Source organism: Gorilla gorilla, chromosome 4, assembly GCF_029281585.2.
Source record: "Gorilla gorilla gorilla isolate KB3781 chromosome 4, NHGRI_mGorGor1-v2.1_pri, whole genome shotgun sequence".
Taxonomy (NCBI): Eukaryota; Metazoa; Chordata; class Mammalia; order Primates; family Hominidae; genus Gorilla; species Gorilla gorilla.
In genome coordinates this window covers 115260204-115285240 of record NC_073228.2, presented here as the reverse complement: position 1 = coordinate 115285240, position 25037 = coordinate 115260204, and the positions used below count along the sequence as shown (strand labels likewise).

At 37.8% G+C, this 25037-nt stretch overlaps 1 protein-coding gene across 3 annotated transcripts in view; it reads right to left on the bottom strand.

The window, feature by feature from the left end:
• CAMK4 (calcium/calmodulin dependent protein kinase IV) overlaps positions 1 to 25037 on the bottom strand; it is a 266138-nt gene that overhangs the window by 20423 nt on the left and 220678 nt on the right. For all 3 annotated transcript variants that reach the window (XM_063706704.1, XM_055387546.2, XM_019028302.3), the window contains 2 exons: positions 22324 to 22414; positions 19896 to 19970 (listed from right to left, as the gene is read on the bottom strand). In XM_063706704.1, coding sequence (XP_063562774.1) covers positions 19896 to 19970; positions 22324 to 22414 — 166 coding nt within the window. The remainder of the gene's footprint in view (positions 1 to 19895; positions 19971 to 22323; positions 22415 to 25037) is intronic.

The window sequence follows — 25037 nt, the reverse complement described above, 5'->3', positions numbered from 1 at the left end:
TTGTTGCCCAGACTAGAGCCCAATGGCACGATCTCTGCTCACTGCAACCTCCGCCTCCTGGGTTCAAGCGCTTCTCGTGCCTCAGCCTCCTGAGTAGCTGGGATTACAGGTGCTTGCCACCATGCCCAACTAATTTTTGTTGTTGTTGTTGGGACAGAATCTCGCTCTGTCACCCAGGCTGGAGTACAGCGGCACGATCTCAGCTCACTGCAACCTCTGCCTCCTGGGTTCAAGCGATTCTCCTGCCTCCGCCTCCTGAGTAGCTGTGATTACAGGCACGCACCACCACATCCAGCTAATTTTTGTATTTTTAATAGAGATGGGGTTTCACCATGTTGGTTGGTCAGGCTGGGCTCGAACTCCTGACCTTGTGATCCACCCGCCTCGGCCTCCCAAAGTGCTGGAATTACAGGCATGAGCCACAGTACCCAGCTTAATATTTTAAATTACTAGTTAATATGGCATTGACTTTGTTCAGAACCTGTAGAACACACTCTAGCAATCTAGATAGGCCCTTTCCAAGAGCCAGAAGATTTTTTTATAATAAAGTTCAGGCTCTAGCACCCCAGCTTCAAGTCTCCTAAGTATCAAATGTCCTTGCAGGTAATTCTAATAATTTGTGATCTTCTTAGGGCAAGAAAGTTGGCTACTTTCAATTTAGCTCAAGAAAAAACACCAATTAATGTATCTTTTAATGGTATAAGCACTCTGGCTGTCCTTCATGTCTTTTCTCACCTCATTATCTAAACAAACAAAATAGAAGAAGAAAATCACTTTAAGGTATAAAACAGTTTTCTTGATATTTTTATTTTTATTCCAGTAGTTTTGGGAGAATACGAGGTGTTTGGTCACATTGAAAATTTCTTTAGTGGGGATTTCTGAGATTTTGGTGTACCCATCACCTGAGCATTGTACATTGTACCCAATGTGTAGTTTTTTATCCCTCACCCCACTCCCACCCTTTCCCCTGAGTCTCCAAAGTCCATTTGTATCATTTGTATGCCTTTGCATTCAAATGCTTATCTCCCACTTATGAGGGAGAACATATGATGTTTGGTTTTCCATTCCTGAGTTACTTCACTTACAATAATGGTCTCTAACTCCATCCAGGTTGCTGCAAATGTCATTATTTCACTCCTTTTTATGGCTGAGTAGTATTCCATGGTGTGTGTGTGTGTGTGTGTGTGTGTGTGTGTGTGTGTGTGTGACATTTTCTTTACGAACTCATTGATTGATAGGCATTTGGGCAAGTTTCTTTTTCACATGACTTCTTTTCCTCTGAGTAGATATCCAGTAGTGGGATTGCTGGATCAAATGGTAGTTCTACTTTTAGTTATTTAAGGAATCTCCACACTGTTTTCCATAGTGGTTGTTCTAGTTTACATTCCCATCAACAGCGTAAAAGTGTTCCCCTTTTACCACATCCACACCACCATGTATTATTTTTTGATTTTTTGATTATAGCCATTCTTGCAGGAGTAAGGTGGCACTGCATTGCGGTGTTGATTTGCAATTCCCTGATCATTAGTGATGTTAGGCATTTTTTTCATATGTTTGTTAGCCATTTGTATATCTTCTTTTGAGAATTGTCCATTCATGTCCTTAGTCCACTTTTTGATGGGATTGTTTGTTTTCCTCTGGCTGATCTGTATGAGTTCCTTGTAGATTCTGGATATTAGTCTTTTGTCAGATGTATAGATTGTGAAGATTTTCTCCCACTCTGTGGGTTGTCTGTTTACTCTGCATTTTTTTTTTTTTTGCTATGCAGAAGCTTTTTAGTTTAATTAAGTCCATCTATTTATCTTTGTAAAAACAAAGTTGCATTTGCTTTTGGGTTCTTGGTCATGAAGTCTTTGCCTAAGCTAATTTACAGGATGGTTTTTCTGATTTATCTTCTATAATTTTTATGGTGTTAGGTCTTAGATTTAAGTCCTTCTTCCATCTTGAGTTGATTTTTGTATAAGGTGAGCGATGAGGATCCAGTTTCATTCATATACATGTGGCTTGCCAATTATCCCATCACCATTTGTCGAATAGGGTAACCTTTCCCCGCTTTGTTTTTGTTTGCTTTGTCAAAGATCAGTGACTGCAAGTATTTCACTTTATTTCTGGGTTCTCTATTCTGTTCCATCGAGCTATGTGCCTATTTTTATACCAGTACCATGTTGTTTTGGTGACTATGGCCTTACAGTATAAAGTCAGATAATGTGATGCCTCCAGATTTGTTCTTTTTGCTTAGTCTTGCTTTGGCTATGCAGGCTCTTTTGTGGTTCCATATGAATTTTAGAATAGTTTTTTTCTAACTCTGTGATAAACGATGGTGGTATTTTGATGGGAATTGTATTGAATTTGTAGATTGCTTTGACAGTGTGGTCATTTTCACAATATTGATTCTACTCATCCATGAGCATGGGACATGTCCCATTTGTGTCATCTATAATTTCCTTCAGCAGTGTTTTATAGAATTCCTTGTAGAGAGGTCTTTCATGTCCTTGGCTAGGTTTGTTCCTAAGTATTTTAATTTTTTGCAGCTATTGTAAAAGGGGTTGGGTTCTTTATTTGATTCTCATCTTGTTTGCTGTTGGTGTATCGCAGAGCTACTGATTTGTGTACATTAATTTTGTATCCTGAAATTTTGCTGAATTCATTTATCAGATCTAGGAGCTTTTTGAAGGAGTCTTTAGGGTTTTGTAGGTATGCAATGATATCACCAGCAAACTGACAGTTTGACTTCCTCATTACCGATTTGGATACCTTTTATTTCTTTCTCTTGTCTGATTGCTCTGGCTAGGACTTCCAGTACTATGATGAATAGAAGTGGTGACAGTGGGCATCTTTGTCCTGCTCCAGTTCTCAGGGGGAATGCTTTCAACTTTTCCCCATTCGGTATTATGTTAGCTTTGGGTTTGTCATAGATGAGTCTTATTATGTAAAGGTACGACCCTTCTATGCTGATTTTGCTGATGGTTTTAATCATAAAGCATTGCTGGATTTTGTCAGATGCTTTTCCTGGGTCTATTGAGATGATCATGTGATTTTTGTTTTTAATTCTGTTTATGTGGTGTATCACATTTATTGACTTGCATATGTTAAACCATCCCTGCATCCCTGGTATGAAACCCACTTGATCATGGTGGATTATCTTTTTGATATGCTGTTGAATTAGGTTAGCTGGTATTTTGTTAAGGATGTTTTTCTTCAGGAATATTGATCTATAGTTTTCTTTTTGGTTATGTCCTTTCCTGGTTTTGATATTAGGGTGATACTGGCTTCATAGAATGATTTAGGGAGGATTCCCTCTTTATCTTTTGGAATAGTGTCAATAGGATTGGTCCCAATTCTTCTTTGAATGTTTGATAGAATTCAGCTGTGAATCCATCTGGTCTTGGACTTTTTTGTTGGCTATTTCTAAAATTACCATTTCAATCTTGCTGCTTCTTATTGGTCTGTTCAGAGTTTCTATTTCTTCCTGGTTTAATCTAAGAGGGTGGTATATTTCCAGGAATTTATCCATCTCCTCTAGGTTTTCCAGTTCATGCACATAAAGGTGTTCATAGTAGCCCTGAATGATCTTTTGCATTTCTGTGGTATTGGTTGTAGTATCTCCTGTTTTGTTTCCAATTGAGCTTATTTGGATCTTCTCTCTTCTTTTCTTGGTCTATCTTGCTAATGATTATCTTTTTTAATTATTATTTTAAAGAACCAGCTTTTAGTTTCATTTATTTTTTGTAATTTTTTTGGTTTGTTTCCATTTCATTTAGCTCTGCTCTTATCTTAGTTATTTCTTTTCTTCTGCTTGGGTTGAGTTGGGTTTGTTCTTGTTTCTCTAGTTCCTTGGGGTTTGACCTTAGATTGTCTATTTGTGCTCTTTCAGACTTTTTGATGTAGGGATTTAAGGCTATGAATTTGCCTCCTAGCACTGCCTTAAGTGCAACCCAGAGTGATCCTTAGGCAACACCATCATTAGTAGGCCAGAGAGAAGAAAAGGAAGATTTATTATTTACAGAAATTCAAACAGTAGAGGAAACTCCACAGGGCAGAATTAGGAATTGTGAATGGATGTTGCAAGGCACAGATGTCTGGCTCAATATACAGGACAATATTCTAACAACTAAAGCTGTCAGCAATAGTAGGGGCTATCTCCTTGGTTTGGGAGTGTTCACAAAGCCGATTGACTCATCACTCAGGATCCAAGGCTATCAGCAAGGAAAGAGAAGGAAGACTCCTGTTAAGTTTTTTATATCACCCATTAGATACATAGTGTGTGGTATTAAATAATATCACCAGAAAACTGTCTATGTATTCTATAGATGTAAAATAAGTTGAGGATTATGGCAACCACTTACTTAAATCAAAGTTAACCAAATATATTTTGGCTTGAGAGGGCTGATAAAATCAAATCTCAAGAGATTGTCCCCACTGTCCTCTCTTGACTTCTCATGTTCTCTTTGAGTTTAGATACAGTCTTTTAATGTAACAGTAATCCTTAACTTCTGGGTCCCTAGACTATAAATCATTTTCGATGCCCACTTCCATAGAATATATGGCTCTTAAGAGTATTTCCTCTGTCTTGACTTTAGATAACCTTATGACTCTGTGCCTGGGTGTTGATCTTTATGCAATAAATTTCCCAGGTATTCTTCGAGCTTCCTGTACTTGTATGTCTAGATCTCTAGCAAGGCCAGGGAAGTTTTCCTCAACTATTCCCACAAATATGTTTTCCACACTTTTAGATTTTTCTTCTTCCTTAGAAACATCCATTATTTTTAGGTTTGTTCATTTAACATAACCCCAAACCTCTTGGAGGCTTTTTTCATTTTTTTAAATTCTTTTTTTCGTCTTTACTGAATTGGGTTAATCCAAAAACTTTGTCTTCGAGCTCTGAAGTTCTTTCTTCTGCTTGTTCAGGTCTATCGCTGAGACTTTCCAGTGCATTTTGCATTTCTCTAAATGTGTCCGTCATTTCCAGAAGTTGTGATTTTTTTTATTTATGCTATTTCCCTGAAGATTTTTCCCTTCATATCTCATTTTTTTGATTTCATTTAATTGGACTTCACCTTTCTCTGGTGTCTCCTTGATTAGCTTAATGATCGACCTGCTGAATTTTTTTTCTGCCAATTCAGGGATTTCTTTTTGGTTTGGATCTATTGCCGGTAAGCTAGGGGGAGCTTTTGAGAGTGTGAAAGAACCTTTTTTTGTCATATTACCAGAATTGTTTTTCTGGTTCCTTCTCATTTGGGTGGACTATGTCAGAGGGAAGATGTGGGGCTAAAAGGCTGCTATTCTGATTCTTTTGTCCCACACTATACTCCCTCGATGCTGTGCTCTCCCCGTTCCTCTAGGGATGTGGCTTCCCGAAAGGCAAACTGCAGTGCTTGTTATTAATCTTCTGGATCTAGCCACCCAGTGGAGCTGCTGGGGTCTGGGCTGGTAGTGGGGGGTGTCTACACAGAGTCTTGTGGTGTAAACCATCTTCAGGTCTCTCAGCCATGTATAGCAGCACCTGCTCCAGTGGAGGTGGCAGGAAAGTGAAATGGACTCTGTGAGGGTCCTTAGTTGTAGATTTGTTTATTGCAGTGTTTTGTGTTGGTTGGCCTCCTGCCAGGAGGTGGCACTTTCAAGAGAGCATCAGCTGTGGTAGTACAGGGAGGATCAGGTGGTAGGTAGAGCCTAGAGCTCCCAAGAGGTTATGTCCTTTGTCTTCAGAGTTTTTCGGCTGTCTCCTGGGGCCTGCAGGAACAATCTGCTTCCTACACACAGGGTCTGTCGATTCTCTCCCATTTGTATATCTTCTTTTGAGCATTGTCTATTCATGCCCTTTGCGCCCTTTTTTTTCTTGCTGATTTGTAAAACAGTTTTTAAAAATGCATTTTAAAAGACTTACAATCATCATCTTTTCTGAATTAGTAAATAATCATTTATTGATTTTTCTGGCTATGTTCCAAGTGAATCCAATCTGTCCACCACTTCCCAAAATTATCTTACCATTCATCTTATTGCTCATAAAACACTAAATGATACCAAGCTCCCACAAAACCTCATACTCCAATCTTCAATGCAGAATAAGTTTGGTAAACGGTCTTAGAATTCCCAAGATGCCAGACCTCCTTTTTAAAACAGAAAGTTTAACTAAATATAAAAATTATACAAAAATTCAAACCTTATATATTCATTAACATACCATCTAGGTCTAAGTGTGACTCTTTTTAAAAATAAGCTGATGGCACCATTGAAACATTTAGAGACTGAGTATCCCTCTAGAGATTGGGATGAATTTCACTTTATCAAATAAAATCATTGTAACTAGTTTTGGAAATGATCCTAAAATAAAAAGCATCAGATATGGCCTAGGGCTCACTTATAGGGACCATTGGTGCTAAATTTGCCTTCTTTTCTTAAATTCCTAGAAGAAAAATTAAAAGGGACGATTTTGGTCATTGACTGTACTTTCATTTTGTCAATGCCCTAGTTGAGTTTTATGATTCTTTCTTACTTACTGAGTTAAAACTACAGAGTGGCATTCTTCATCAGAAGAGCTTTCACACTATTAGTAACTCTTTTGGAAAAAATTTGAGGGAGACTAAGGTGAATGAAATCAACAGGTTCATTCACTCACTCATTAAAGAAATCATCAAATATTTATTAAGCACCTGCTGTGTGATGGGCCAACTATACTTGGAGGTGCCAGGGGAATAATGAGCAGGTTAAAGAGAACAAGTCTTTGTCATCTAGGAGCTTACAGTTGGGTGGGGGATGTAGACATAAATCAAAAACATCAAAGGAAGAAATGCAAAGTGATAACTGGAAATACTTGGAGGAAGAATATTTTTAGTACGGGGTTGGCCTGGTCACAGAGGTCAGCGAATGTGACTGGTGCAAAGAAAGTTTGAACTGAGATGTACAGGATCTAGAGAAGTTAATTAGGCAAATGGGGAAGAGGTTGAAGGAAAAGAGAATAGAGTTGCAAGTGGAAAAAGTTATGCAAAAACCCTGTGGCAGGAAGAAGCAAGGGGCACTGGAGGAACTGAAAGAAGCCAACATGGCTGGAGCATGGCTCAAGTATCCAGCCATGCCTAGGTGGGATGAGCAGTGCCTGTGAGGCAGGTAGAGGCCAGACTGCAGATCCAGTAGGTCAGGGGTCTTGTTTGTTTCAAAATTCTTTCCACTTTTTCTGTTTTAGCAATTCAAAACATATGGGAAAAGATCTATTTGCATCTAAAAGCCTGAACCTGACTTTCCAGAATTATTGTCCCTATTAGAGCTAGGGGCAAATGCTGGGATTTTTTTTTTTTTTTTTACTATAGAGGCTTGTTTTGAATTCAGTGTTTTCTGGGAGCCACAAAAATCCACTGTATCTTGAGCCCAGCATCTAGAGTCTCTCTAAACTGTGCCTCTGGGAAGGAGGAGGGAGGAGGGAGAAGAGTGAAGGGTGGAGGGGATTTATCTAGGGAGGCTGAAAAGCAGTGTTAGGAAATTCTCTGCCTCTATCCTTTTCCTAGCTTGGCCTAGGAACCCAGAGGAGAAGAATGCACTTGAGGCAGCTGCCTATGGGCGGCAGCAGTGCCCACAGTTGGGCAGACTCCACACTGGGTGATTTTCTCAGCATCTGTACTTTGTGCGGTCCTTTGTTTAGCTGTCATCTACATTTGCTAAGAAAGGAGCACAACCTGTTTAAAACTTGGTGCAATTTTTGATTTGATAAAAAGATAATGCCCCAGTTCAGGAGACTAAGTGCAGTGACAATGGTGCAGATGAGACTGAATTACACCTGAGACTTCCAGAGGGGGTTGCCTCTGGCTAGAAGCTGCCTTGTCAGCTTACTACAGTGAATCTCAGAATATTCTCAATTCTATGCGTGCCATGCTCTGAAAGGTTGAGAAGGACCAAGAAGGTATTTGGGGCTTTTGTCATTTTAGTTTTCTGTGACTTGAGAGTGGAGTGGGAAAGAAAAAGTTAGGTGTTTTGAAACACAAGTGATATACTTTATGTTCTAACTCACTCTTTCCTTCCTCCAGGGCTCTTGATTTTTTGCAATGCAATTATCAGTCAATCCAACTCCCACTTCATGTTTTTCATTTAAGCTGTTAAAAAAGTCTTCCTTACCGCAAGAATTATATGATTTTCTCTTTGTATAAATCTTATAAATGAGTGAAAATAGTCTGTTTATTTCCCTCATCTTATTTTTTTATTTTTAAATAATATCCTGAAGAGAAAATCAAATATTTGAGAATACCTAGTGCTTTCAAAAAAGGAAAAAAAAATACAACTTATTTTTATTGCCCTGTGAAATTTGCTTTTCTGTGAAATTCCATTGAGCCTTCCTATCTTGAAGTCATTGCCATTTTCTCCAACTCTGAATCAGACCGAGTCTCCAGGTCACTTCAGAGTTGTGATGGATGCCAGCAAAGTGGTATTAACTGTTGAAAAGCTACCTTTCAATTTTCGTGGGATGAAGTAGGATAAAATAAATAAACCTATCTCATCCTAATATTAAAATTACATAAAAATATCTTCAGTAGATGGAGGTGCAAAGATAAAGTAATGGACTTAGAATTTAAAGTGTCTCGTGTTAAGTGTGAAAAATATTACGAGGTGGGTGGATTGTCTGAGCTCAGGAGTTCGAGACCAGCCTGGGCAACACAGTGAAACCCCATCTCTACTAAAATACAAAAAATTAGCCTGGTGTGGCAGTGTGCGCTTGTGGTCCCAGCTACTCAGGAGGCTGAGGCAGGAGAATTGCTTGAACCTGGGAGGTGGAGGTTGCAGTGAGCCAAGATCGATCACACCACTGCACTCCAGCATGGGGGACTAAGTGAGACTCTGCCTCAAAAAAAAAAAAAAAAAAAAAAAAAGAAAAGAAAAGAAAAGAAAAGAAAAACATTATGTTTTTCTCTAACGGAGATATAAACCTTCCCACTGATGATAATCAATAATAATTCTTGCAAAACTTTTTATTTTTATTTTATGCATATCCTTTCTGTAATAACATTTTAAAGTGGAACATTTTGTGGGTGTTCTGGTCCAAAATAAGACATTTTAAGCAAATCTTCTACCCACTTGCTATCAATCACCTCTTCCTTTTGACCTCTTTTCCTCCCATCATCCCACCCCCACATATATAATAATAGAGTTGAATCCTCACAGAACTGTGAATTCTCTGGCACAGTTGGTTCTGTTCTCGAAGTAGTGTCTTCTATAGAAGTGGGCATCAAAAATGATTTATGGTCTGGAGACCCAGAAGTTAAGGATTACCATTACATTAAAAGGCTGTCTCGGGCACCTGTAGTCCCAGCTACTTGGGAGGCTGAGGCAGGAGAATGGCGTGAACCCGAGAGGCAGAGCTTGCAGTGAGCGGAGATCAAGCCACTGCACTCCAGCCTGGGTGACACAGCAAGGCTCCGTCTCAAAAAAAAAAAAAAAAAAAAAAAGACTGTCTCTAAACTCAAAGAGAACATGAGAAGTCAGGAGAGGCCATTGGGGACAATCTCTTGAGATTCGATTTTATCAACCATCTCAAGCCAAAATATATTTGGTTAACTTTGATTTAAGTAAGTGGTTGCCATAATCCTCAACTTAGTTTACATGTATAGAGTATATAGACAATTTTTGGTGATATTATTTATTACCACACACTATGTACCTAATGGGTGATATAAAACTTAACAGGAGTCTTCCTTCTCTTTCCTTGCTGATAGCCTTGGATCCTGAGTGATGAGTCAATCAGCTTTTGTGAACACTCCCAAACCAAGGAGATAGCCCTTACTATTGCTGACAGCTTTAGTTGTTAGAATGTTGTCTTGTATATTGAGCCAGAAATCTGTGCCTTGCAACATCCACTCACAATTCCTACTTCTGCCCTGTGGAGCTTCCTCTACTATTTGAATTTCTGTAAATAATAAATGTTCCTTCTCTGCTCTCTGGCCTACTTAATGGTGGTGTTGCTGAAGCATTAGTCTGGGTTGTCTCCTTTTCTGCCTTGGGGATGCCTGATAGTCTCATGACTTGAAATACCGTCTATATGCTGGTAACACCCACATTGATACCAGTAGCCAAGTTGACATGTGGACCATATATTCCCTTCTGCCCACATGTCACTTCCACTTGGATATCTAACAGACATGTAGAAATTAACAAGTCCCAAGCCTGATGCTCCGATGTCTTCCCATCTCAGTAAATGTTAACTCCATTCCTTCAGTTGTTAGTTATCCCCTCTCCTATCTACTATTTTCTGCCCTTGTCACTGCATTCCAATCAACCAACTAACCTTCTTGGTGGACTTTAAAGACACCTGGTGTGTTCTTGCCTCAGGATTAGTGTGCCCCATCCCCTTCATCTAGAACATTCTTTCCCTAGATATGTATGTGGTTTGCTCTCTCCTCTCTCTCTCAAATTTTTGCTTATATATTCCATTCTAACACAAAGCCTTCCTTAATTACCTTGTTTAAACTGTAACCCAGGCTCCTTTTCCAACTTTATATTATAATTTCTATGGGAAATTATCACCTCTTTCTGTATATTTTACATGTGTATTGTCGTCTTCTCCCACTAAAATGTATTACAGTATACTTAAGGAAGAGTTCTTTTGGTCTGGTTTTTACTGCTATGTCTTTACAACATACAACAGTGCCTACTGCATAGAAGGACAACAAATATTTAATAAATGACAAAAAACCTGATTGTTTCATACAACTAAAGTTCCACAGAAACCGCTTTGTTCAGGGCAGTACCAAACCAATATAAAGACTCCAAAGACGCAGTTTTCTTCAGATTTCAAACTTCTAACACAGCTTAAACTAAGCTCATGCCCACCTGCAGAGTCCCTTTCCTCTCCATGATCAAGAACAAGATGAGCTCTGGATGACCCTTCCTCGCCACCCTGTATCTGTCCCTACTTTTCCTTTACCTGGCACTACTCAACTGACTCAGATGCTGCAAGCATGCCTGTGGCAGTTATATGACGGCTTGGGGACACAATCTCCTTAGGGAGAAAGTAGGGCTATGGTCAGCAGGGGAGATGGATATGGGGTACCCTCCACACCTGGTTAGCATTCTCTGCCTCACTTCCTCTCCCCTTCCCTGGTGGTCGCTTTCCCATTGTCCAAAAGCCACATAGGAACCCTAGTGTGCAGCACACGAGCCGGTCAAGTAGAAAGTTACAGTCAGTGCAACTGGAATTTTACCATGCACTTAATTAACTAGATTTTTTAAAAGTTCATTGTAAAAATGAAGTTACCACTTTGGGTATTTAATTCATTCTTGGGTGAGATCGTCCTTTACTTGATTGGATTGCAGTATAATTTAAGACTCTTATTATTTCACTTAAGCTATTTATTCTTCTGGAAATGAACACAAACACTATGCCTTTTGTGAAACTATACTAAAAGTTTCTATTTTAGATTATGAGATGTATTTCTTTTATTTAAATTTTCCTACATTTTTCATATGTGTTCATGTTAGAGAAAATGTAGCTTATTGGCTAACCCAACTTTCTGTTTTGTTAAGAGTTAAGCAGAGATCTCTTCTGTTCAACTATAAGCTGTTGAAAATTTGTCTTAAATTTTGGCATAGTGAATCTAATGGGTTATTTCTTTTCAAAGTAGCAATGTGGCAAGTGTGTGGAATCATCCTTGAAATCATGAATGGGCACTAATGGAAGACAAGACTTGCTTAATTGTGCTGTGTCATCTTAGAAACTGTTCTGTTAATAGCATTTTAAGAAATACTTTCAATGGTAATATTCATATGACATGTTCAAATGTAAGGTCTGCTTGATATGTTCCAATAAGCTCCCTAGAAATTATTCCTATTTAAAAGCTTTTTAGTTCCTGGATTCTTGAAAATGGCTCTGCATAATGCGTATGTGTGAGGAAGAGAAGATTATTGTTTATTTTTAATAAAGTACTCTTAAATTTATCCTTTTACCCTATTAAAATATTAAGTTAAAATATCCTTCATTTTTTTCTCTGGTTGTAAAAATTTCAGAAACTCATAGTCCCATAGCTATCCAAAGAAACTTGAATTCCCCTGATAAAGGCTGTCAGAGCACAGGGTCATCTCTGAGCAGCTCATTGACCTCCATAAATAAATACAATGCAGTGAACTCCCAGCACAAAAGTGGCACTGACAGATCAGATGCTGGAACTGACTCAGTGAACTTCAGCATATCTCCTGTTTCATTCAGTGTCTGATCACTGAGGAGACTTTGTCTTCCTGTAGTCATCAAAACTAAGGAACAAATCCCAACTTTTGTTCAATCATTTCCAATTTTGGAATAATAATTTTAAGTAGGTATATATTAAGTTACACAGAAGGATACATTTTTTCAGTGTAACTTCATACTTACCCAGTAGGAAATGTCATATTTACCTAGTAAAAATACCAAAATTTCTAAAACTATTATTTGGAAAACCAGTAGTCTTTAAAAAGATTCCATTTCTTTTCTCTACCTTTTTTTTAAATGGTTTACCCTATTAAAACCACTCTCCATTCTCAGGAACTATTACATTCATATTTAGTAAGTTTAAAAATCTAAAAAACTATTTAAAAATGGCCATAAACAATAAAGTTTAGAACCATCAATGTCATTTAAATCTTAGGGGGAAATTTTTATTTTTATTTTTATTTTTGAGATGGAGTCTCGCTCTGTTGCCGAGGCTGGAGTGCAGTGGCGCTATCTCGGCTCACTGCAAGCCCTGCCTTCTGGGTTCACGCCATTCTCCTGCCTCAGCCTCCTGAGTAGCTGGGACTACAGGCACTCGCCACCATGCCCGGCTAATTTTTTGTATTTTTAGAAGAGATGGGGTTAGCCAGGAGGGTCTCAATCTCCTGACCTCATGATCCACCCGCCTCGGCCTCCCAAAGTGCTGGGATTACAGTCGTGAGCCACTGCGCCTGGCCGAGAATTTTTTTTTTAATGAGTGTTTTTATTTCTAAACTGAAGAACTGTGGCAGAGATGTAGTAATTTCAAAGACCTCAAACCAACTCCCCGAATATTAGGACTTACTCTTGTGAGGACAAAATGGAAAAATCATACTGCATAATAAAAGGAATTGATACATTTTTAACAGTAATAAGAAAAGATGAGGATGATGATACTCATTATAATGACTTTAGTAATGCCTAACATTCATTACATGTTTTAGTTACCAGGTACTGTGCAAGAACTTCACATACATTATCTTATTTATTCTTTATAATAGCCCTGTGAAATAAGTGTTCTTATTATTCCCATTGTATAGTTGAGGAGACTGAGATTTAGAGGGTTTCACTAACATATTCAAGGTCAAGCCTGAAGTAGGAACAGCCATCTGACTTCCAAGCCTAGTAAAGCATGAAAACATGAACGACAACAATACCACAACAGCAACAACAACCAGCAATCTATGCCTGTGAGCATCAGGTAAACAGGGCCAAATATGGCCAGCCCATCCCTGTAGTCACCCATATATCTGTGGAGACCTACCACGCCTTAGGGTAGATGAGCAATATGTGTGTGGTTTTAATATTGAACATCAGGTTGGTGACACTGACTTTTTTTAGCCCATCACTATTTGCTGATCCTTTGGGAGGTATCATTCAAGGATAGTTTTAAGGGCTGGAAGGTGAGGGAATCTCTCTTTTACCTGTCATTCTACACTTTCATCATGCCTTCACATTCAATAGCTGAAGTGCCACATTTAATCATCTCTCTATTATACCACCTCCATTTATAATTATTGATAATTATGACAGAATTAATTGGTTACCAAGCAATGAGAGTTTTTAAGACTGAATCAGTCATAGTATATATGAAATATATGTATTCCTTCTTTATGGAAACTCAGAATATTATTGTAGAATATTATTATTCTACAATATTATTTGTAGAATTAGGCACCTGCAGACTCTAAGTACAGGGATTTTTGCATATCGTAGGAACTCATTCTTCAATTGTTAATAATTAGCCTTCATTTTGGCTTAAATAGAAGCACAACATATATTTGCCATTACTAAAGCCTGAAAATAGCAAAACACTGTTATGCTTAGAGGCTTAGCACATAGGACATTTTTATGTATTAATACTTCCTCTGAGTTATGCCAGTAGGACTGTCTCAGAACTAATGAGACCTTGGCAAACGCCAAAAGAAAACAAACTCCTAACAGCTTGTAGACTCTGTAAATAGAATTTGAATAAAGACAAGTACAAATATGAAAAATGAACATACTTAAGCTTATGAATAAATTAGATAATTGGTATTAGATATAATTTTTTTTTTACCTAAGCCCTTAACATAGTGGTTTCTTTTCTACTCTAACAACTTGATTTTCTTTTCTAGGACTGGCGTGGGTGGGTTTGAAACATCCACAAACTTCAAGCCTTAAATATCTAGACCAGTTAAAACATTTTGGCAGTTAATATTGTATAGTTACATTGTAGCACATTTATTAGGAGCTATGGCCTGATCGATTTTTTCTTTTTTTTTTTTTTTGTCTGTGTGACCTACTTATTTTCTCATCCACAAGATGTTGAGAATCCCTTCAACATTGAACTCTTCATGGGTTATTTTTGAACACTAATCATTGATTTCACTTATCTGGACCATAAATTTTAATTTTCTGGCCTGGAGTTTGGTTTTGACTGGGCACATTTCCAAGGAAATAATGAGTATTTGCTTAAACATGAAGCATCTGTGATTTTTCTTTTGCGATTCACTTATAGGAGAGCCCTCTGTTTATTAATAGCCTGGGGCAAGGGTTCTATGAAAGAGACAGAATGGATGGCTTTTCCTTTTTTACTTCCTGAGAAATGACAGATGGTATAACATAAACACCCAGTCTCTCACAAGATGTAATTTGAAAAGCCTTCCATTAAAAGTAGAAACTAGACACAGTGCACTTAAGGATAATCGACCTTGGATATAATCATCCTAACAAGCAACGAAACAAGCTCGCATCTCATCTCTGTCAATTATATGGGTGTCAGACACTTTTTCAAGTTCAAAGTAAAGTCTCTGTATTGTAAATATTTTAAATTTTTCTTTATATATATTACGATGTTTTTGACATCTTAAAAAGCTTTTCTGGTTGCAGAGAGCCTGTCTCTCCTGTGGCTTGTTAATTGTGAAAGATAAGAAAGCGCCCAGCCTGGAGCATGCCTTTCACATACCGATTAACCAGTCCAGTGCCATACCTCATCCATCTGACCTATGCACCCCAGGAGGGGATATTCCTCTGCCTTAATCATCCCAGGGCCAGGAGCCAGGAGCCAGGCAACCCACACAAATTATTCAAACTAGCCAATCCTAAACTGTTCACCCTGCCTTGCCTTGCCTTTCCCAAGAAAATACCCCAAAAGGCAGTAGTCTAAACCTTCCCTTTCTCCTGTCTTCTGCCTCCTGACCACCCTGGTGTCTTCTTTCCTGCGTGGCCCTGGGTGGCTTGCTGTACCTCCTGTCTCTAGGATGTGTAAGTTTAATACACTTTTTTTTTTCCTGAGGCTCTCCTCTGTCTTCTCTTGTGGCCATAAAAGAATATAAAACAGTCTCTGCGTAAATTCTTTGCTTTCTATAGAATCATAATGATTTTCACCAGTCTTGAGCTTGGCTCTCATTTCCAACTCTTTCTATAAATGGACAGTTTCCTCCCCACCAACTTATTCTCAGAAAGATACAAGCCAGACTGATGAGAGTATCTATCTGTGGTGAGGGAAGAAAAGGCTAGAACTGATCTTCAGAGAGGGTTTTAGCTTTACCTGTTAACAACTTAATTTTTTATAAGATAGATGAAACAAATATTCATAACTATATTAAAATTTGTATTTAATTCAAAACCCTAGATATTGCCTCTGCTCTAGGTTATCTATTCCTGGGCCCTAGTATTACTGTGACTTCTGTTTTTCCCAAGTGTTTTCCAGTGTTTCCTATGTTACCACACACAAGTGTATCCTTAAAATCCTACCCCCTCTTTGGCTCCCATTGTGAGGTAATATTTTAGTGTATTTCCTTTGGGTCAAAGTATGTATGAACACATATATATTTACTTACATACAAATGGAACCTTCGTCTGCTAAAGAAATATGTTAAACTTACTTGTTTTTGACTTCCAAGACTGCCCCCGCCTATATAATAGTAATTACATTTCTATGTTTAGCACTTTAGAGCCAACAAAACACTTTTATTTTCCATCTCAATCCCCAAAATAGTTCACTAAGGTAAGTAGAGTCTACCTTCCAACCCCCATGCCAAGCTTCCTTGCTGCTTTCACTTCCTTTTCTTATAATATGGCAAACTACTTTTTCCTGATAAGCCACTACCTATAGTAGAATTATCCTGGACACTTTCAACCTCTTATTTCCATTTCCTCATTATTTACCATCTAGGCTGAAATGGATTTTGCAAGAGAAAATAATAATAGAAAATAAGCCTCCATTATAAGATGGCATTATTTGTATGAAGGGCCTGTTTATGGAAAGGACAATATATTAAAAAAGTATTTTTACAATTTTTAAATATTTTAAAAAAGTAAATAGATTTAAGAGTAGATTGAACATGTCATCTGCTGAGAAGCTAAGGAAGGACATCAGCATGTGTGTAGATTTCTGACATGAGAGCGGTAGAAAAGAGCATTTACAATAGCTAATTTGTCTGTTTTCTTTCTATCCCTTTCCTCTTTAAATTCATGTCATAATATATCATAATGTTATCATCAAGATATTTACAAAATACAGACCCGATTTAAAAATATTGCCTTGACTAAAAACCTTTGCTGGATCACCATTACCTACCAAGTCAAATCTGAATCCCTTAGCCTGATGTATAGATTCTTTAAACACATGGTCTATCCGACCTTTCTAAGTCCATTTGTGCCCTCTGTACCAAAAACTCTATGTTCTAGTCATACAAAGTTGACAAAGTGACAAACAGCACCTAAACTCACCAGATGCTGCCAATCCTCCATGACTTTGCTCTCCCTGTACCTACTGACAAAGAATTGCCCTGTGGCCACTTCTTCACTTGTTGAACTCTTACTCATCCTTCATGTCTACCTAAAATGTTCCTTCTAAGAACTCTCCATCCAGAATTAATACTAACTCATTAAAACAATATTATAAAATGCTTAGATGGACAAGGAGACATAGAAGAGTACGAGAGAATGCACATGAGGCTGTTAATATTGAGTATAGTTATTTGGATTTTTATTTCTTCCAATGACCAAGGAATACTTTTTCTTTTCCCTGAGACCAGGTTTCCTTTTACTGCCCAGGCTGGAGTGCAGTAGTAAAATCATAGCTCACTGCAGCCTCTAACTCCTGGGCTCAAACAATCCTCCTGCCTCAGCCTCCTGAGTAACTAGGACAACAGGTACATGCCAACATGCCCAGCTAATTATTTTGTTGTTGTTTTTTTTCACCATGTTGGCCAGGCTGGTCTTGAATTCTGACCCTCAAGCAATCCTCTCATTTCAGCCTCCCGAAGTGCTGAGATTATAGGCGTGAGCCACTGCACCAGGCCAAGTAATACTTTTGAGGTATAAAAAATTAAAATGAGCTGGACATGGTGGCTCATGCCTGTAATCCCAGTACTTTGGGAGGCCGAGGCTGGAGGATCACTTCAGGCCTGGAGTTCGAGACCAGCCTGGCCAACATAGCGAAACACCATCTGTACTAAAAATACAACAAATTAGCTGGGTGTGGTGGAATCCCAGCTACTTGGGAGGCTGAGGAATGAGAATCAATTGAACTCGGGAGGCAAAGGTTACTATAAGCCGAGATCTGTCTCAAAAAATATATATATATTAAAATGAAGATTTTAAAATAAAAGCAATAATTGATAAATACTTCTATAAATAAAACTATATTGATTTATCTATATTAATTTTGTACAGGGAAATTCTATGATTTTTAGGCCCTTGGATACCTGGATTCTTATTCCTGAGCCACTAACAACTAGATGTGGAATCTTGGTGAAGTCAAAGTCTCTGAACCTTAATAAGATTAGAATGTTAATAAATGAACTTTAAAGTTCCTTCCAGCACTAAAATTCTATGGATTTAATCACATATATGCTTCAATGAATATATTATCACACTTCACCAATCTGACTTTTATGATTTCAAAAGTTGTTAAAAGGAGTTAGTTTTGTAGTACTTCTTTGTCTATTTCTGGGGCAGGGGTGACCTCAAATATAAGTGCTATAGAAAACAAGACAGATAATTCAAAATATCACCCTTCTTCTATGTTTCCATGGTGGCTTTCGATACATACAACACAATATTTCTTAAGATGCTATAATTTCTTGGTTTGCATTTCTGGATTTTTCCATTTATTTTTGAGACGGAGTTTCACTCTTGTCACCCAGACTGGAGTGCAATGGCGCAATCTTGGTTCACTGTAACCTCTACCTCCCAGGTGCAAGGGATTCTACTGCCTCAGCCTCCTGAGTAGCTGGGATTACAGGTACCTGCCACCATGCCGGGTTATTTTTTGCATTTTTAGTAGAGACGGGGTTTCACCATGTTGGCCAGGCTGGTCCCAAACTCCTGACCTCAGGTGATCCACCCACCTCGGCCTCTGAAAGTGCAGGGATTAAAAGCATGAGCCACCGCATCTGGCCACATGTCTATTTTCCTGTAGATTGTGAGCCCCCAGCATGGGTGTAGGGGCAGGAAATGCATCTCCCTGATGCCATACACTGGCTTGACTACACAGTAGGTGATTAACAGTTCACTGAAGACATTAATTGAAATAAAGGACATTTGTGTAAAAATATTCTCTTTGTTTTTGTTTTTAGAGATGGAGTCTCTGTCGCCCAGGCTGTAGTGCAGTGGTGCGATCTTGGCTCACTGCAACCTCCGCCTCCTGGGTTCTAGGGATTTTCCTGTCTCAGCTTCCTGAGGAGCTAGCTGGGGATTACGGTGTGCACCATCACACCTGGCTAATTTTTATTTTATTTATTTTTTTTTAGTAGAGATAGGGTTTTACCATGTTAGCTGGGCTAGCCTTGAACTCCCGACCTCAAGTGACCCGTCTACCTTGGCCTCCCAAAGTGCTGGGATTATAGGCATGAGCCACCACACCTGGCCTGTGTAAAAATATTCTGATCTAAGAGAAAAGGATGACTAATCCTGTGATCGATAACTTGAAATCTTGTCTTTTTTCTTTATAATTTAGATTAGAATTTTAATGATCTGTGACATATTCATTAATCACAACAATTTTAGGAATTCTTGATAATTTTTACAAACTTTATTGGCTTTCAGGTTGTTGCCAAATTAATTCAACCATCAAGAAAAAAAGAGCAGGTTTTATGCCAGTATGGGTCAAAAGCTTTTGTTCTTTCTGATTGCAATGCCTTCAGCCCACTCTGGGCGATGAGGCGGGAAGATGTGAAGAGCTCAATGTAGTTGTGGTCCATCCGCAGGGACTGGAGAACTCTTCTAGGAAAATCTCACCTGAAGTCCTTGTCTTAGTGAGGCTAGGCCAGGCCATGGAAAGAACTAGGGACCACCCCATTCTCACCATTGTCCTATAGGCCATCTGAATTAAACACACACTCTCCATCCAAGGAAAAGCAAAGAAAAGTGACAAAGGGCCCATGGATTTAATTCCAACTATAAACGATGGTGTTTCCTTGCCCTCTTCTGTGGTGATGGTCTTTCTGCTGCCCAGTGGGTCTAAGAGTAGCCACTGGCTCAAAGGCATTCTAACAGCAGTGCCCTAAAACCAACATCCTTGAACCTCTCATAGAAAACAAGAAGTGATCTGAGTATTATTTATGTATGCCTTCCTCATAGAGATTTGCAACAAATTTTAAGCATTTATAAATAGAAATATTAGGAATTTTAAAAAATGAGATTGCTAAACAAAAATAGATTTCAAATAACAATAAAAGTAAAATATAATTATTAAAGAGCATACCGCAGTACCCTGGGGTTCCACATACTGTCTTCATGAGCACTTGATGTTCCACAATTTTAGAGAGTCCAAAATCAGCTAACAACACAAGAAAAAAATTTAATGAAGCACGTCTTCTCAGCTTTTATGACAAAATATTTGTTATTCAAAAATAAAACTAACTTATTTATCTATTTGCTTTCTTTTGTATTTGATGATGGGGTGAAGGTGGGTGGGAACAAGTCACCCAAGAGGAAGCTAAAGAAAACAATCCATGTGTTTCTTTAAATTGGAGAAAAATATGACTTCCAAATACATTTACAAATAAATCTATATTTAATCTTTGTTCTTCTGTACAATTCCCCGCTTTCAGCAAATAAGCATTTTTTTTTCTTTCTTTCTTGTTTTTGTTTGTTTGTTTGTTTGTTTAGATGGAGTCTTGCTCTGTTGCCTAGGCTGGAGTGCAGTGGCGTGATCTCGACTCACTGTAACCTCTGCCTCCCGGGTTCAAGCAATTCTCTGACTCAGCCTCCCAAGTAGCTGGGATTACAGGCACGTGCCACCACACCTGGCTAATTTTTTTGTATTTTTAGTAGAGATGGAGTTTCACCATGTTAGCCAGGATGGACTCCATCTCCTGACCTCATGATCCACCCACCTCAGTCCCAAAGTGCTGGGATTACAGGCGTGAGCCCCCGTGCCCAGCCAAGCTATTTTTTGTTAAAGTAATAGTTGCAATAGTTATATCTTGTCTAATGTTGTTACTTCTGAAATTTATGTAACAGTAACTCTAAGGGACAATACAGAATTAATGATATAATCCAGAATCTTTAATTTATTGACAGAGAGGAGAAAAAAAATAGACTTTCATCAGTGACACGAGAATTAACAGAAACATCAAAAGGTTTGTTCAGCTTGAAAATACATTCAGTCTCCAATGTATTTCACTTATAAGAATTTACTCTCGTAAGAAGACTATAAGATTTTTTTGGTAAGAATCCTTTTTATTTATTTCTCAGAATATTACCTAGGTAAAAGATTATCGAAAGTTGCTACCATTATGAACTATTTGCTGAGCTATATCTCTTGCACTCAGGAAACATCAGGAAACCATTCAAGGGCATTCTTCAAGAGAGGCAGGTGCAGAATGAATTCCATTTTAGACTTCAAAGATAAACCCACATTTCCTGGCAGGTGCCTGATCCTTATCAGTGGAAGCAGCAGGAAGCCCTTCAGAAAGAAAACCTCTCCTGCCTAAATTAGTATCTATCCATCCATTTAAAGAAATTGCTTTAAGGATTAAATCTTTGAAAGTGATGTGAAAGGAAACGGAAACTGCCTGCTGTCCCCTGCCTTACAGGAGTGATTATGAGAACAAGCTGGCTGCCCAGCAGGACTTTCAGGATTTTTTCCTTAGGTTCTTGCATTCATAAAGCACATTATGTTATCTGAGCTCTTCCCTGATATGAACAACTTAATTGTTAAAGGTGTTAACATCTGTAAATGCAGTGAACTTGGCAGACTAGCACGATAAGGACGGCACCAGAAGAGCAATGCCCTTCAGAGGATTTAATGAAGATTCCACTAGTGAGAATTCATCGAAAATAAAGTTTATAATATTTTTTGAAATGAAGATTTGCTTTGGAAGATACATGGAAAGTAACATTTATTTTTTTCTAAAGTGCTAATTAAAGGTTTCTTTGGGTAGATCAGAATTTCCCAAAGTTCATCTTTATAGTTTTTCAAAATGCTTATTGGTAAAAATAAAAAAAGTCTCATAGAATATGATATAATATGTCAATTTATATGTTAACAGTTTAAAGGTTCTGGAAAGTCCTATAGAAATACAAATCTTGTTTAACTTTTTTAAAGTTGGCATTTCCTAACTTATTTGATCAGCCATAGCATTTCTGTGAATTGCTCCCATCCTCATCTACCCTGCTGAGAAACCAGTGTTCTATGGAGTGCATTTTGGGAAAGGCAGATCTTAATTTATCTCTGTTCATATAAACAAGCGACTCAAAGCCTAGACTCACTAATATGTGCTAAATATTTTATGTCAAAGTTCTTTATTACCTAAAATTAAGCTCCAAGCAATCTGTGGAATAAAAGTTAATATCTCCAAAAGATGTGTTACTTTTTCTATCATTTTGTTCACTATAAACTTATTTACAAATACAAGGTCATCTCCTGTGGTCCTTGCCATTTCTAAGCTGTGATTCCTTTGTGTGCCCAGCAACAGAATACTAACTTCTAAGCAATATTTTCCAAATAAACATTCCAGGAAAGAGCACAAACTTCCAAAACAACATATTATTCCTTTACAGATGTCAATTATTCAGGAAAACTGAATGGATGTAAAACTGGATGGAGCAATATTTAAAAATTCCACACAGTAAAATTTTTTCTGCTATGAAAAAAGTGGTCACAAAACAAGAAGAAATGTTCTCACCGATTTTGAGTGGTGCATCTGGGGCTGGAGTTGCATAAAGAAGATTCTCTGGTTTGAGATCACGATGGACAATCCCATTTTCATGTAGATACTAAAGAGGGAAAATAATGAAATAACATTTGTGTAATGCTATTTATGGTTCGAATGTCTATACTTAATCTTTTAAGAACTATAAGTTATGTGATTCAAGAACACACATATTATGACTTAACAATAAATACCATAAAGGAAAATCTGTTTTAAACTGTATACATTAAATAATACTTTATAAATAGTTACCTAAATGTGATGCAATTTAAATTGTATAGAATCTATTCCCAGAATGAAATATTTACTCCTCAGCTAATATTAGTTACAATTCTCTTTATGCATATTACTATATCAACTGGAATTAGCTAATTACTATAATGATGTCAAGGTGCTGTGTACTGAAATTTGTCTTGCTTATTATCTAAAAAGCATAATTGGATGTGTGATCTTATAAACCGGTATAGCAAAGACTTCATAATTATTGTCTGAGCAGACATATAGATGTGAGTATTTTAGACATATAGATGTGAGTTATTATAGAGAACTATCCTTAACAAGACAAATACTGTTTGATAATGATGGATGCACTCATAGGCTCTTCTGAGAATTAGTAAATCTAACTGTCAATATAGATGTTGAAAGCTATATTTGAGATGAATCTTAAAGATCACATCTAGCAACTCTGCTCATTTTATTGTACTTTAAATTATTTTGTAAAATCATGTATAAGCATACATGCAACATATTCTCATTGTAAATGCTGAAGTCCTACCTGATTTCCATTCCCCCAAATCCAGTTCCAGTCCCCTCTTCAAAAGTAATCCCTCATCAGTTTGAAACGTTTTTTACCAAAAAGTTTGTTTGAACATTTTTTCTATGCATTTACAAACGAGTCTATAAACACTGGGCTAGATTCACTAATGCATAGAAAGAGCATTCTAGGCATTAGTGAATCTAGGTTCTGAGTCACTTGTTTATATGAACAGATTTCTTTACAGATATCAAATATTCAGGACATCTGTGTATTACACTGGCTCATGCCCGTAATACCAGCAATTCGGTGGGCCGAGGTGGAAGGATCATTTGAGTCTAGGAGTTCGAGACCAGTCTGGGCAACATAACAAGAGCCCATCTCTATGAAAAATTTTAAAATGCCAGGGATGGTGGTGCATGCCTTGTAGTTCTAGCTACTCTGGAGGCTGAGGTGGGAGGATCACTTGAGCCCAGGAGGTCAAGACTTCAGTGAGCCATGATCATGCCACTGCACTCCAGCCTGGGTGATAGAGCAAGACCCTGTCTCAAAAGAAAACAAAAACAAAAACAAAAAACCAAACCAAAACAAATGACTATATATGTATATACACAAGGTAATATCCCTGGTTTCCTCCATTTTCCTACTTAAATATATCATTAATACAATTTTTAGGTGGCTTTTTTTCTGCTTAACAAAATATCTTTGAAGGCTTACCTTCATATCACTTTAGTGTATTCTATTGAATTCTTGCATCTTGTATTATAATTAATTTACTTATTCATTTTTAATGGACATTCAAGTTGTTTTCAATTTTTAAAAAGTTACAAGTAATACAATATAAACATTCCAGCACTTGAATATTTGAGTGTTTCTGCTGGTATTTTTCTAGGACAGATACCTGGAAGCAGGTGCAGTTGTGGAGTCAAGGCATACAGCATTTTTATTTTAATACACACTTCAAAATCACTTTCCTAAAAGCCTCCATCAATTTTCACTCACACAAACAATGTATGCATATATGTTAATATCTTTGCTAAATCTGTAGTTTTAACTTTTGCTGAGCTGCAGTGCAAAGATTGTGTCTTAAGTTTGGTTTAATTTGCCTTTCTCTGTTCACTAGCATAGTTGAGCTTCTCAGTCAATCAGTTTTCCTCTTCCATGAATTTCCTGTTCATAACATTTGCCCATGTTTCTGTTGGTTTAAGAGAAAAAGTTTCCAGTGTGCTGTACTCTCTCTCCTTTCCTACCTCATGTGGGAAGGCAAAGAGTCTTTTATACTTAAGCCAAGTAAGGGGGGTTGGGGAGGTACAGTTTCAAGATCGCTTCGTGATTTGGGGAAACAGATAACTGGCTCATGCATGAAAATGGAAAGAAGAGTGGATAGTTGCAGCAAGAGAATGCAGAGAGGGCCTCAGGGAGATTCAGCTACTCTCAAAAAATAGCTGGATGTACATTTCTCATGGGCCCAGTGTAGATTCTGCAGGAGGGAATTAGACATGAGTCTCCATGAAGAAACTCTTCATGGGAGTGTTTCCTGCCAGGGGATGCCACCTTAGCATCACAGAAAGCAGAATGTGAGGGTTGTGACAGTGGCACCTGAGGCTCTTACATGTTTTAAACACTTACTGTATTCTAAGCTCTATTTTAAATACCTTATACCTGTTGACTCATTTAATCTTCACAACAGCTCTAACCAGTAAGTCGTCTAATATTTGTTTTCCAAATGAAGAAACTGAGGCACAAAGAGGCTACGAAATCTGTACAGTATCACAACTACACACTAGAGTTGGGATTCAGACTCAGGCATTTGGCTGTAGAGCACATACGTCTTGCCTATTACATAAGTCCCAAGGAGATGCTCAATGAACATTTGTTACTTGATTGATTAAGGTGAGGGAACAAAAGAAAAAAAATAACGAAGGAAAAGAGG